The sequence below is a fragment of the Eimeria maxima genome, genomic scaffold, assembly GCF_000499605.1.
Source record: "Eimeria maxima Weybridge genomic scaffold, Emw_scaff79, whole genome shotgun sequence".
Lineage (NCBI taxonomy): Eukaryota > Apicomplexa > Conoidasida > Eucoccidiorida > Eimeriidae > Eimeria > Eimeria maxima.
This window is the reverse complement of record NW_013566766.1, coordinates 52,049-66,642: the sequence shown is the minus strand read 5'-3', so window position 1 is coordinate 66,642 and position 14,594 is coordinate 52,049. Positions and strand designations below refer to the sequence as shown.

The window sequence follows — 14,594 nt, the reverse complement described above, 5'->3', positions numbered from 1 at the left end:
ATATATATATATATATATATATACTGTAGCCACTCATAGAGTCGAGCGCAAAAGTGCACAGACGCAACCACTCACACTTTCTCTAAATACAGGAATATATATACACTATCTCTGCACGCCTCACTTTGAAGGGCCGGAGTTATTCTGTTGTCGAAGTGCAGGTTCTAACGACGTGCGTCTCCACTGGGTAGCTGCGAGTCGACACAAGCGTGCCGCCAACAATCATCAGAGGATGCCGGACATGAGCGAGCCACGATCCAGCAAAAGCACACGTGCAGCAGGAAGCTCTAAACTTCCACCTTTAATTTTTCGATTTATGATTCATGTACGAAAAGAGGCACGAATAGACGACATAGCTTGTGAAACACGTATCACGTGCTCGACCAAGACCACCCAAGGAAGTATATGGGGGTTCGGAGAGACATACTTCGGCGTTGATAGACCTTCGCGCGATTCATATACATTCTCCGGCCACCGGGGGGTATTCGGCGACGGCTGCAAGCATCAAACAACTAGAGTACACTTCACGTGTAAGGGTTTTTCCATTACAACTGAACTCAGCGCTACCCTACAGGACCTCCGAGGCATGAAGAATATACCTTTCAACGATTGGCACTTCACCTAAAGTCGTGGCCTTCTGCACACACAGCACTCCAAAACCCTGCGAGCTCGGTGAGTGAAATCCAGCCACCCAAAAACCAATATTCGGAATCCCGTAAGCCAACCCTGTGCAACGAGACCGAAGAGGCATTCTAGCTAAAACGCACGTGTTCGTCGATTTCATCCAATCCGGGATCCTTCAAAGGAAATATTGTAGTTGTTGAAGCCCTCACGGACTGCGCAGTGGCGTTTTCGTGGGCGCAACTTGCTGAATGGAACAAGCGCGCGCAACGGATAACCTTTCACACACGGAACCGACCGTGCATACGCACGATGAGTAATATCTTCCCAAAAAAATCGTTGGTATTCCCTGTTTCACCCTAGTGTCCAGATATCAAGTTTGGCAGTATTCCAAAACTAATTAATCGGTAATTCCCCTTAAATATGTACTTGAAATTTTCTCTTCACCTACCAACGTCCTGGGCAGGCGAGCTATCGTTTTCTCCAACCAAGAAGGAGACTTTGTGCCGCCTTGGACCATCGAGAAGGTGGGGTACGGACCAGTTCGTGGCGGACTCGCTGATTGCTTCTGAACTTGGTCTACTAACTGACTCCCCTGTCAGTTTAGGAAGGAGTATCGACTTCCGCGTGCGGCATGAGATGTCCCGTTGAATAACAGATGGCCCCCCTCTACTGAACTCGTGCACGGCTTCGAAGTTATCCCTACTGCTCATTTCCACCATCAACTGATCTGCAATGTGCATCGGCAGAAAAGTCGCCATGCTGCTCTCCTCTAGGATGCGATTAAGCTGCTGCTCAGCTTGCTGAAGTGCAGCAAACGCCGCCGCCGCAGCAGCTGTCGCTGCCGTCGCTGCCTGCTCTGCTCCTTCTGCTGTCTCCACAAAAGCCTGCGGTCCCTCTACATTGGGCTTCCCGCCTGCAAGCAACACACAACCTTTCAGCACCTTTTAAAGTCAAGCACCCATAATAGCTGTTCTCCAACGTTGAGATCACGACAGCACAGATGAGGAATGCTGACCTTGTGCCTGCAACTTCCGAGGCGATTCATTTGCCGTGGAGTCTCCTGTGCCTCCGCATTCCCCAGAAGACTGCGCCACATAATCGAACTAACAAGAATGTGGCCAAAAGCGTAGAATGCGGCCAACCAGGCAATCGAGCAAATTCACATGCAGCAAATGGAGTGGGTAACTATAACGCATAACGCATCACGTAGAGTTGTGTGCGCATAACGCGCATAACTCTACGTAGCTGGAGGAAGATCCTGCTTGGGTGGGTGTTGGCAGCTCAGTCAACCTGAGCCAGCAGCCACCAAAGGGAAAGGTCAGCCTGCTTAACTCACTTCAAGTTTGGCGGAATCACTGCGTACAGGACTGCTGCACAATCGGCCGAAAAGTTCCTCATGATGCTGGGGTGCCGGCGACTCGTTCTCACAGAGATATACCCCCAATGGCTTTGCTGAGGCATCGGACGCCTTTGAGGCAAGGGCCGTTTTTACCGCCTCTACGTCGCGCTCCACAGCTCGGAGACTCTCCGCCAGCTGCTTCAGCTGATCCCTTTGCTGTTGTTGCAACTTCCGCTGATGCACTTCAGCCTGAGCCTCCGCCTGTCGCACTCGACGCAGAAGCTCCGCCCGTACAGCAGCACCAGCCTCTGGGGACCCTAAAGTCCCGCCTAGTGTGCACGAAACCCCAGTGCACTCTATCGAGTAGAGGCTGTTCCTCTTGTCGGATTTCGTCGTGCCGGAAGTCTCTGCATGACCGTCAAAGCAGCACACACTAACAGCAAGAAAGCGTACTTTGCTCTAAACCTTAGACCCACCTCCTTCAACTGCAAGAGGAAGGCAAACAAGCTCGGGCCCGCAGCACCCCGCAGCACCTCATTGGGAGGAAACGCGTATATAGTGGATCGCAGCTCCTAAATTGGGACGACGTGGGACTGACCGGACTGGCACGAAGGGGTAGATACGTTGTTGTTAGTAACGCCCAGGAGGCAGAGGAACCGCGGGCTCGTGTGCACCGCCCTTTTGAAGTCTTTCAACATCATCCGCCTCGACCCATCTGGCATTTCCGATGCAAGAGGCAGAAATGTCATCGCTATCTCCTCGTCAGACGCCAGGTTGCCATCTCCCCCTAGCAGGACCCGGCGGGAAGCTTGCAGACACTTAACCAAATCGAGGAATTCGTCTAGCCCCAAACTGTCTGCGTAAATGACGCTGCGGCACCTCTCAAACCAATGCACGCTCCCAGGGACGCGTAGTGTCTGCTTCGGCGCCAGTACTTGGTCAGAAACGGGTTTGCCGGTCTCGCTGCTAATTTGGTCCTTCACCTTTGAAGAGTTCGCTTGAGACCCGTGCTCAGCAGCAGCATCAGCTTGTCCGGCGACTCCGCAACTGTCCTCTTCATCCCCGTCTTGAACAACTGCAAGTCCAGAGGCGGGAGGACTGCTAAAAGCCGGCCGAGGCAGACCACTAGAGTTGGTATGGGAGGCCTGGCGATGCGGAGACGCTGCAATGGTGTCGTCAGAACCTGAAGTGCTCACGGACTGCAAGCGGTAATCTTCTAAGCACTTTCCCGTACCCGTATACCTGCGCAGGCGCAAACATTCTTCCGCAGCTTGAAGCCCACTCACTAAGCGTTGCCTAAAGGAGGTTCTAACACAGGACGAGCTGCAAGGCGCAGTTGGTGCGGAGGGCTCGGTATATCACTACACTAAACGCAAATTCCTTAGGACTATAGAGCAAGCTACTGGAGACGGTTGCATAAGACGGACGTGGGGTTGAGGATGCGGAATGAGAGATCAAGTTTTTGGTCGTCTGTTCCGCGCATCATAACGCCCAAAGCTGTGGCGAACTCAGTAAAGCTCAGCTGATTACAAAACACAAAAGTGCTCAAGATGCCAGCATTCGCAGCACACTCTAAGGCAAAAACTCGTTTTCTGTGTATGCGCCGCTGCTTACGACACTGGGTGGACCCTCTAGATTCTCGAAAATGGTGCATCCTTGCCACAGGAAAGCCCTTTGTTCGTTTGATATCTGCAAATGCTGGTAGATGCTAGACAAAAGCTGAAACTGGCATGCGTGTGATTTGGGTCGCCACCCAAGCAACCGTTCTTTCGTTACAAACTGACCTCTCTATCTCTGTTCTGATCAAACGCTCTGAACATCCGCTCTGCTATCATCGTGTCATCCAGCATTCCCAACACTCCCAAGGTGTCGCAAAACCGGGAGAAAAGCAGACGGCCGTTGGGCGCGTACTTGCGAAACCTGGAGGGGCAAGAGACGGTGCAGCGTCAGTCACGCACAGCCTTCACTTTCATACAGCTAGATTGATATTCACGTGTCAGAAAGGAAGTAGAAATCTTCGGTCGAAGGCAGACACGAAAACAGCATCAGAATATTTCAAAAGTGAACGAGCCCTTCCGGAATTCAGGAAGAAAGGGAACAACGTCGGCAACACAATATAACGGGCAGAGGAAACAACGCCGATAGCGCAATGCAAGCAGCGAGAACAAGCTTATCAGCATGCATGCCTGTCTAGGCGCATCCTAGATTCCAACTGTAGCGTGAGCGCATGATTAGCAGCTGTTGAGGCACACGCACCTGTCATACAGTCCCTGTATTTCTTTGAGCGTAAGCAAGGTGTTCCGCTGGATTTCGTCCGCCATGTCGGCTGGCACTCGGGATGGAAGCCGCTCATCCTCCGCGGCGTTTCCCCCGCAGCACTTACCCAGTCGGGACATTGGGGCTGGCCTCTCGCAATTCACGAGAGGAGAAAAAGCAAGGCCCAGATCGAGGAAGGTCCCGCACAAGTCACAGAACCGCTACGTCCCAAACAATAAAGCGACCGGGATGAACTACGGACACTGCAGTGCCGAAGCCCGTCGCTCAGCAGCAGCCCGTTTACTGCCCTGGGCAGGCGCATCCTCAGTCGAGAGGCACATGCAAAGTACTGAAGGAGAAGGAGAGCAATGAAAGGTGCGATGGTGTAGGCAATATGACTATAAGTATGGCAAGCAGGAAATTGCCTTCGGGGTTGTGCACGCGAACAGATGGGCTGCTCCACCCCTCTATATCCCCTCAGCTGACAGCCTCTCACATCAAAGCACGGACAAAACGTGTGAATTTGCTTCGGTCAGTAAAGCGCCCTTTAGAGCCGCCTGCTGGTGGTCGTGCCATAACTCCAGCGAGTGGCGATTACACGAACAAGCGGCTGAAGGCCTCAAGTCCCGCTGTTCTCTCTTTAGAACAGCAGTGGGTGTACAGAAAAGCCCCACCCTATTTCGATATCAAGGTTAAACGCAGGCTGCCTAGAAGAGTTCAAATGGGCGCACGGCGAGGTTTTGCATTGGAGGCAAGGGCAGACGGATTCCACAGGCGAATCGCTCCTAACACATGGCAAGCTAATGCGCTAAGAAATGCGGCTGAGATGTTTTGCGCTAAAGGCGGATATAAGAAGAAACCCGAGGCGATTTCCTCGAGAACGGGCTTAGCACATGTCCAGTGGGTCGGCAGCTCAGCGCACCCGCGCACCCCAATTTCCCAAAGGAAAAGAAGCTATTGAAAACTTCTCTTAAATCTAAAAAATCTCGAAAAAATTCCGAAGACGCAAACGATTCCATGGCCTCTGTCTGGCTCTGTGGGCAATGAGTCGCATGCCCACAACAGAGGCCCCGACCGCTGAGTCCTTTCGCTACTTGAAGTAGCCCTTTGGCAACCGAGAAGCTATTCGGGACAGATAAATCAAAAGCGCATATTGATTACTCAATGAAGCAGCTAGCATGCAGCTTTTGCAAGATCTGCTGCAACAGACACTGTGCAAGCAACCTCATTCTGCTCTCGCCGTCCCAAGAAAGTCACGCCTGTTGAACCGAGGCACATTAGAGAAATCGCCACATCGGAACTTTTATGGCTCATTCAAACAAACTCAACGTAAGGCGTGTGGTGATACAAACGAGTCAACTATTCCGAGTAGTCTTACTTTCGAACCACCGACACCACCACGCAGAACGTGGCAGAGAAATGAATTGGAGAAACTCGAACGTCCGTGCAAAAATAGAGGTACCAGAAAAGAAGATTCTGTTCCTTCCAAGCAATTGTCGTGGCACGAAGCTGACTTGTAGACTACCCTTCCTGATCCGGGCAATTGTACGACGTGTTTGGCTCTCCAGAAAGGCAGTATTGGGGCGACACGGGATTTCATGCAATACTTGCCTTATGAACGTAAACTCTATGCGACTTTGGTGGCTAATTAGGCCAATTATTCCCTGCTCGAAGTCTTGCGTACCCTCGCAACACGGCTGTAACTAGGCGGTGGGTTTCAAATCTTTGAGGCGGTATATAACTTCTGACTTACCCCACTGGCACCTCCTCAAGTCATAGTTTGGCGTTTACGTTTGGCCTTTAAAACTGAGGAATACGGGAAATGGTTCAAAACTTTGCCCGTCTGCTCAACGGTCAACCCCATACCTACAACTTGTGCAGCTGTAGCTGTTTTGGCTGGAGGAAACGCGAGGTCAATCCCTCGGGTATATGCCACACTCAGGAACACACCACAGCCCCAGACATGAGTCTGCTTGCATGGCCAGTTCCTCTTGCGCCCCACAGTCACACTTCGTGCCATTCTAAAAGAGTACTGTGTAATTAAAGCCAGACATGCACCTGCCAGCCTATCTAATGCATGCACACGCACGGCTGGGGAGGTCTGGTTGACGGTATTGAAGGCGGCTCAGTACATAGCAAACATTCAACTCCGCTGCACTTAAAGGCTCTTAGCCTCCTGCAGCGTGGGTGGGTTTTAAAGGCCCCCACGGCCCATCCCTGAGTCTAGCGGTTTGCACTCATCTGTGCGTCGGTGTACTGCTATGGACATACTGAAACCCCTTATGACAGCCCACTTATTTGCTCAGCTCCTACACGCATGCACGCGGTTCCGAGAGAGCGCTCAGCTCCTGATCAGTCATCGGGCACTCCCGCTGATGCTCCATGGAAATCTTAAGAAATGTTGCGACATGTTGGGTGTAGATCCACACAGCCAGCTAACAAAATTAAAGCTAAGCAGATCGAAAGCAGCTAGCACACGGTGCCGACAACCACCCTGCACGACCAACAGGTATGTGGAGATGAAATATGGAAGCACCGGTCACCGATGGGCAGTCTGACAGAAATAGAGGCATTGAAATGGAGCTCGGTCTCGCTCTGTTCTTATTTGCCCGTTCCTCCTCTGCCTTGGTGCTTGGTTTGGTACGACGCGCGCCCGTTGACGCGGCACCGCATCAACTACGAACTCGGAATTAAACATTACGCCTATGCCCACCGTACCCTGTACTGGACCGGGAAAAGGGCAACTAGAAGGCGTCAATGCGCTAGCTGCAGGGTAGCCCAGCCTTCCTATCCCCCGTTCCCATAAAGGATGTCACGAGCTACTGCTGCTGCTGCTTGTGGTGCTGTTGCCGCACACCGCGTTGATCATCGCATCAGTGGCGAACTCGGCGTGGATCTGCCGACCCCCGAAGAACCTTCCGTTGAGCGCGTTTTGGGCGGCCAGAGCCACAGATGGTGCTGTGAACTTTACAAAAACCCTTCCTTCCTCATCCTTTTCGCTCAGGGAAACCTGAACAACGGAACCATGTTTTCCGCACTCCTCCTTCACGTCATCTCGGATGTCTTCAAAGTAGTACTCGTCGTCGGCGGCACTCGGATTAAACATTCCTCGCAACACCAAATTTGAAGTCATCACGCCCGGAGCCAACCCTCCGACACCCACTCGCGGGCCGCTGGAGCTCCGCAGGAACTGTTGCTGAACGCAGCCACACAGCAGCACCAACACGACACAAAATGATCCGCACCTCCGGAATAGACCGTACGAGAAGAACCTGCAAACACACTCCAACGACAGTGGTGAAGCAACTAAAGGTCAACGAAACTGTTTCAAACGTTCGAGGCCTACTTTGTCCGTTGACGGGGACGCCTGCGGCTGTTGCTGCTGCTGTGGCTCGCTGCTCGGTGATACGGCAGGGCGGGATCCCCCCGTCGACGCAAGAGCAGCATTGGAACGGTCCATGAGTTTTTGCATAAGTGCCTGCTTGCGAGAAGGGTCGTGAATGAATCCCATGTCATCATCATCGAGACCTCCCTCATCGTCTCCGTCCTGAGCCTGAGCCTGTCCTTCCTGTGCTTGTTGCGGTTGCTGCTGCCGCATAAGACTAGCAGCCTTCTCCGCTAGCTGCTTTGCTAGTTGGGCTTCGTAGGAGACTTGAGTGGCGGCAACAACGTGTGCAGGGATGCCTGGGCCGCCCAGCAAACCCGGAGCTCCCTGAGGAGCAGCTATGCCTCCAGGTGGAGTTGTAGGCGACCCTTCTGGTAGGGAGCCCGACAGGCGCACCCCGTCAGCTGCATAGCCCACCCTGAGCTCCTGCCCGCCTATTTTAAATTTGTGCATCTGCTGCATCGCATCGTGGGCGTCGCCTGTCGCGGAGAACATGATGAAGGCAAAGCCCACACCCTCCCCTGTGTTCGGGTCGATCGGAAGAATAATCTCCTGGATGGCTCCAAATGGAGAAAACAGAGCGTGAAGATCGTCCTTTGTTAAACTCGCCAGACTGCCTACCAACCCCCCCACGTACACCCGCATCGGTATCTGCAACGAGGCGGCATCAGGGGCGGGGGCAATAGGGCATTTGGCCGCCCTTGCAGCTCTGTTCTTCTCCGCCATTGAGGCCTGCACCCGAAGCGGTTGTCCCTTAAACGATATCCCGTTAAGAGCCATCGCTTTGATGACCGCCTCCTGGGTGTAGAACTCGACGTAGGCGACACCCTTCGAGACTCCCGATCGTTGATCTCTTATCTGTTGAATGTCCCGGATTTTCCCCGCATTGGCGGAGAAGAATTCGTAAATGTGTCTCTCGTCTGCTTTCAGAGACAGGTTCAGCACAAGCACTGTCAGGTCGTCTCGCCGAGCTTCCTCGACCTCCTTGCGACGGAGCTCCTCCTCCCGCTGGCGGCGCAGCAGCTCCTCCCGAGGCCCCAGGCGCGTTGCTGTGCTCCCTGCAGTAGCCTGGTTTTCTCCGCTTGCTCCAGAAACTGCAGGACCCCCACCACCTCCCCCTGACTGGCCGTTCCCGCCTCTCCTTCCCGGAGACGCAGACCGCCCAACATCGCGTCGCGGCCGGTCGCGGCTACGGCTCCGCCGACCCGCCGGCGGCCACCACTCTCTTTCTCTATCCCTTCGACGAAAATCTCCCCCACGATGTCTCCCATAGTCGTCTCCAAAGCGTCTGAAGGGGCCCCCAGGACCCCGCGAACGGAACTCTCGTCCACGAGGGCCTCGCGGCCAGGGGCCATCGCGCCAGCCCCCGTTGCGACGCGGGGAAGGAGAACGTCGGCCTTCCCTATACACCTCAGGGCTTCCGCCTCGACCACCCCACCCTCTTCGGCCTTCTGGACTCTGACCACGGGGGCATCTGCGACCTTCCGAACTTTCTCCCCGGGGGCCTCCACCACGCCGACCCTCCGTGCTGTCTCCGCCGCGAGACGGACGACGTGCGCTGGAACTGTCGCCTCGCCCCTTTCGTCCCTCAGGACTCTCGTCAGGCCGAGGGCCTCCCCTACGAGAGGAAGGGCTGCTGCCTTCGCCTCCTCTGCGGGGATCGTCCTGGCTCCTCTCCCGCCCTTCGCGCCTGTTCTCCCTTCCTGGGGGTCCCTCTGAATCTGACGATCGTCTGGGTCCCCCATCAGCTGCTTTGGATCTCAGAGCGCCATTGCTAACAGGCGACGCTTCTGCTGCTGCTTTGTCGCCATCTTTGTCCGTCTTATCCATCAGATTCATGACCGTGTCAAAGTCCAGATCCCCCATTTCCACCACGTGTCCGTGCGTGGGCTCAAGGCCAACGCCTGCAACATGCAAGGTGCCCCCTAAAACCAGGGCAGAAGGTCTGCGTATCCTGGTTGGACGATCGTTTCTCTACAGGACCTACGGACTACAGGAGGGACGCCAAAACAAGGGCACACGAGCAGATACTGGAGTGCAATGGATCCTTCCAGAGTCGCAATACAACTGTAGACCTTCCACAAAATTCCATGCGAGGGGCTCTACACCTTGCGCATGACCGTACTTATCGGACGAGGTCCACCTATTTCTTCGCCGTGGGCTCCCACGGACGAAACCGACAGAGGGGCGCACTCAAGACGCATACAAACGCCCACGAGAGAATGAATAGGCCTAAACGTGTGGCGCACGAGTCCTACTAAGCCGGCGAGGACTGGAAAACGGCCGACCGAGGGCCCAAGCCCTGTAGCCATGAGGTGGGGGTGGGAGGGTGCAGGCGCCACCTGAAGCTTCCTCGGCCTCAGTTGCCGCTCAATTAGACCTCCAGGAGTCAACAGAAAAGTACGTTCGCTGCGAAAGCTCAATATAGTTAGAACTTGCAACAGGCACATTCACACAATAACATAGTGCTGCGCCTTTTGTGGGCGGCTGCGGGGCTGGGTATGCTGGGGCTGTGGCTGGCAGCCCACAATCTGTTACAACGCGATGTGTTCGTTGTCGATACGTACAAATTAAACTTTTAGGTACTATTTGAAGACGTAAATGTCTGGTAGAGCTGCGGTGTACATGTATATACTACCAAACGGCGCAACTTTACCATCTTTCCTGTCTAGGAGCTGTACATGTCGCGGAGGTGTTCTCCCATGTAGACAGTTTTCGTCCTCTTTAAATTCCTCATATACAACGAGTTTACGAACGTTTCATTTCTCTTCGCCCTTATGTGGAGTCTGTGAGGTCGAAGAAGGAGCTTAAGATGGAAATGGTGGGCTGTGTGTAATCGGCATCGATGTTTGTGCTAGGATAAATGTTAAATGCACGTTTGTCCTCCAGTTGCTAACTTGCACGCAGCTAAGGGTCCACGTATACAGTTCAGACAGAACATGCCTCATCTTTTAATTAACATGGACTCTAGCATCCCCCATGCGATGCTACTTGCAGTACATTTTCAGGTGTTCGCTGCGGAAAATTCAAAGTGTTTCGTGCCAGCTACAGCGCTGCCTCCAGTCAGAAGGCTTCCTTGGCCTTGTGCCCCTATGTGTTGGTTGGAGAGAAAATGGCTTGACACCAGTTGCAGCGCACAAAGCTTCTAGTTCTGCCGCAAGGCTACTTCGCGTGCAGGCATATCGACAGCTACCTGGTGGTTCATGTGCCAAAGCCGGAGACAACTGATTGCTGTCCTTTAATAGGTAGTCCCACGCATTTAGGAATGCACGTACAAATTTCAGACTCAGCATGCTTCACTGGCAAGATACGACGTAGTACAGCAATTCCCGTGCTATACTTCTTGCAATAGATCATTACATGTAAGCCTCCAGCTTCCCCTCTTGCATAATTGAATACACAGGCAAACGGTGCACAATTTACTATGCCTCAGTGAGGTACTATTTGGTATTCTTTCCATGTATCTAGATGGTGTCGTGCTGCTACATTGTGTTCTTCATGGTGTCAGATACACTCAGTGTTAAACTCCAGCGTCTAATACTAAAGGGACTACTTCCCGTGGAGCTTGTCTTGCTGCTGGCTCATTCGCACTGCAACTGCTGCTTGTTCTTACCCCTTCCCCGGTAGTGGCACTGCCTCCCCTTCACAAAGTGTGACATCTCCGCGCGGGGTGGAGGTTTGCTTTCTCACAAATAAACATCTACTGTCTTCGATGGAGCACTCTCTGTACCCAATGAGGGCACTTATCACCTAAGTGCACTCCTGCATAGCACTGCCACGGGGGGAAGGAGAAGCACGCGCTGTCTCTGAGAGAAGCATCGTGCCCACCCTCCTTAACCGCAGATGCTGTTCTTTGTTGTAGCAGGGAACACCATGGCCAAAACTGCGGAGGCCGACCACATTTGCCTTTACCTTCTGATATCGGAAAAAAAATACAAAGGTATGCGCTGTGTACCGATGCGGGAGTTGGGGGATAATATGCACATACGCATTTTCTGAATAAGGAGGTGTACTGTATGTACTTCACATTTTATAGAGGATGGCCTCAGGCGAAGTAGGTAATGAGGTTTAAAAGAGTCCGCAGGAGACTTTGTGTAGGCATTTCAAGAATCCGTTCACCCACGATCTTTCCCTCGCTTTTTGCTGCTGATCCAGCACTCCAAGGATATCGTACGGGGTCATTTTTGGGAGCGTCACGAGAGGATAGCTCGTACCATCAGAAAAGTCTGTTAGGAGCACCTGCACTCGTCCGAAATTAGGGACGTACATATACGCCTCCCTCATAGAAAGGCCTCGGTCCTTCCGCTCCTTCTCCTCCTCCCCTGTTTAATGGCAGAGCGCATACAATAAATAACACTCCGCATGAGAAGTTCGAAAAGAAATAGTGGCTCTCCGTGTCTCTAACCATGCAGTCGTCATCGATACCTAGTGGACACATCTTATATACGCAGCAAAGCACCTTCGGGAAAGTGCTTACATTTGTTTTCTAGCATTGCTTCATTGTGTCCACGAAGGTGCTCAAAGTCTTTCACGTCCTTGACGTTTGGCTCTAACGTTGGGCGGTGAATTTGATTCAGCAAGAGCGGGAACTTTCCGTAGTTGGGGTATTTCTTCAGCATACTTGGAGGTATGGGATGATCCAGTTGGTATTGTTTCACGTCTTCAGTGAACCTCGCATCCTAGAGAATACACATATGAAATGTCAGGACCATGCATCACGTTCGTGGGTTATTGGCCAGACGACAATTGCAGAGTATCGAGGATACATTGTACAATATCTGTAAAATAAAGAATTGGTCGTGTTCAGGAGTTGCAGCACAAGATTCGCTAGGAGAGAATTCTCCAGTCGGCACGCTTTGCACAGAACTATAGACTCACGTATGGAAACATGCTCGGGCCAGCCATTCTCAACATGTTCTCCTTCGGAATCTCGTCGATCAAACTCGCGGTGTGGGCTAAAAAGACGCAAGCCGACAAAAACATGAGCAGACATGATAGGATATAGTAGACGTAGCGTGGTACGGTTGGGCGTGCCACCTACAACCCTCTGCCCCCAGAGACTAGCCCGTTATAATGAAAAGCTCAAAGTGGTTAGTGGCGAAGGGAGAGCATGCACTGCGTCAGATTTCACGCTGCATCTACACACGGGACAGTCTGAAGCCTTACGTGAGACGAATTCATCAAGCATGCTGATATGGTCCTCCTTTATTGGGGGCAGAGATTTGCCTTGTGCTTTGGCTCGGATGATCGCTGGTGTCATGATAGTGCCCCTTGGCGCCTCCTCCCCCGGAGATATGAGGACACCGTGGCGAAGCACATCTTTCTGTGGAAGTTGGCGAGGTGAAGTAAAAGGAGGCGGGAGAACGGTTGTTCCAAGCGCAGCTGCCTTGGGAGAGGGTAGAGCAGAAGATATGTGTGTGAGCGCGGGCGAACGCAAATAAGGACTGCTCGGGTCGCCTATCCCCGTGCTAGCCACTGAATAGCGGTGCGAACTGCTGGGCTCTTGAAGCCTTGGGGAACCGACCACATCTTCCTTCCTAGGAAGAGGGAGATTAAGCGGCAAGGATCTCTTTTCTTTTCCCTCCATAGTTGCCGGTCAAATCCTGACGGGGACTGAGCTTCGGGGTGAGCTGGAGCAGCTTCCCTCCTCTAATGCTCGTGGGTGCACCCACGATGTGTTGGTATGGAGACCCTCAAAGTACAGAAAGGCTGGAAGATTACCTGGCCACGGCAGGTGTGGAGCAAACTGAAATAAACCGCTTCTGCCCGACCGCAAGCGCTGTGCCACTGAAAAGCAGCCTATGCCCAGTATGCACGCAGCAAAGGCTAGTCGGAACAACTAGCGCCAGTTAAGTGGGTAGTAAAACGAAGGATGTTAGTTGGATTCAAAGGGCGATGGTGTCCCTTGTTTCAGTGCATCAAACAATCGACACACAGCTGAACGGGTCCGACTCGCGATTGCCAGAGGAAAAGCCTGAGGTGACCCAGATGAATACCTGAATAGTTTGGAAAATTTGACCTGATAATAACTAAAGGAATGGATCGAAAAGGAAAAGAACACAAACATGCAGCGGGCTCCTGCCATTCATGAGCAGCATCGGCCACGCCTGCGTGGCGTAATGCCTGGCGCCGCCATTGACATGCGGCTTCACTTTACGGGAAAAGTACTGTGCAGCGAACGAACGGCGAGGATCAATCCCCTTTAATATGTTATTTATTTAGGCAGCTTCCAGACTTATCTATATGGTGATAGCACTGAAAAACATGACGACGTGTAGTTCGCCAGCCGAACGGCCAGAAATCATTTCACTGCACCCATCACGAGGGATTTCCGTCTACTCTTCAGTCTATTTTTCTTATGCTTAACTGTAATTGGCCCTAGTTAGGAATATAAGCCGGATATGAAGCACACCACGGCAAATTATGCGCGCGATCGACACTGAACACACACGAGCGTGCAAGGGGACATGCAAGCATTACAGATGCCCCCGTCGCAGCATGCCCCAACACTGTCGACAGTTTTTAAACACTCGCTTCTTTTTCAATAGCCAGCTTGGAAGTAAGTAGGAGTGCCCCCTTTTTTGTCAGACAGACCATACTAGTGTGTGGCTTCCTCCGAGTACTCGTGTTAGTATTGAATGCTGTGAGGAGCTGAAACTGCTTAGGTGCAACTTTGTCGCATCGAGTAAGTGTGCAGTGTGCTTGCTGGAACAACACACATTTCGCTTTAACGAATGATCGGGCTTGAGGAATGATAGAGGAGAACAAATGTTCCCCATAGAATCTAGCCGCACGCGGCATATGGCTTTCAACGCCGGAAAAGAGCTTCAGATCACATGCCTTTGCAGGCTTAAAGGCAGGACCTTTTACTCGAATTCTCGGTTTTGCACTAAAAACAGAAAAAGACCTGTATTGTGGCGCTGTCCGCCATACTCAATTTCAGGTGCACACTGCTACTGTTGCTAGCATTGGTGTTAGGCAATCTCTACC

General features: G+C 52.5%; 3 protein-coding genes across 3 annotated transcripts; all 3 read right to left on the bottom strand.

Annotated features, from left to right (window-relative positions):
• Nucleotides 1–780: 780 nt before the first annotated feature.
• On the bottom strand, nt 781–4,359 carry EMWEY_00011360 (Phosphatidylinositol-4-phosphate-5-kinase , related; the record flags this gene model as incomplete). Its single annotated transcript, XM_013482821.1, has 8 exons — nt 781–899; nt 1,073–1,537; nt 1,640–1,709; nt 1,961–2,370; nt 2,562–3,205; nt 3,391–3,485; nt 3,748–3,883; nt 4,220–4,359. The coding sequence occupies 8 exons, from the start codon at nt 4,357–4,359 to the stop codon at nt 781–783; spliced, it is 2,079 nt and encodes a 692-aa protein (XP_013338275.1).
• A 2,672-nt stretch (nt 4,360–7,031) lies between these two features.
• EMWEY_00011350 (splicing factor protein, putative) lies at nt 7,032–9,470 on the bottom strand (the record flags this gene model as incomplete). The annotated part of the gene is made up of 2 exons (XM_013482820.1): nt 7,032–7,415; nt 7,566–9,470. 2 exons carry the CDS (start codon nt 9,468–9,470, stop codon nt 7,032–7,034), a joined length of 2,289 nt encoding a protein of 762 aa, XP_013338274.1.
• A 1,884-nt stretch (nt 9,471–11,354) lies between these two features.
• EMWEY_00011340 (hypothetical protein, conserved) lies at nt 11,355–13,191 on the bottom strand (the record flags this gene model as incomplete). Its single annotated transcript, XM_013482819.1, has 5 exons — nt 11,355–11,410; nt 11,819–11,926; nt 12,082–12,283; nt 12,483–12,559; nt 12,771–13,191. The coding sequence occupies 5 exons, from the start codon at nt 13,189–13,191 to the stop codon at nt 11,355–11,357; spliced, it is 864 nt and encodes a 287-aa protein (XP_013338273.1).
• Between the last annotated feature and the right edge of the window lie 1,403 nt (nt 13,192–14,594).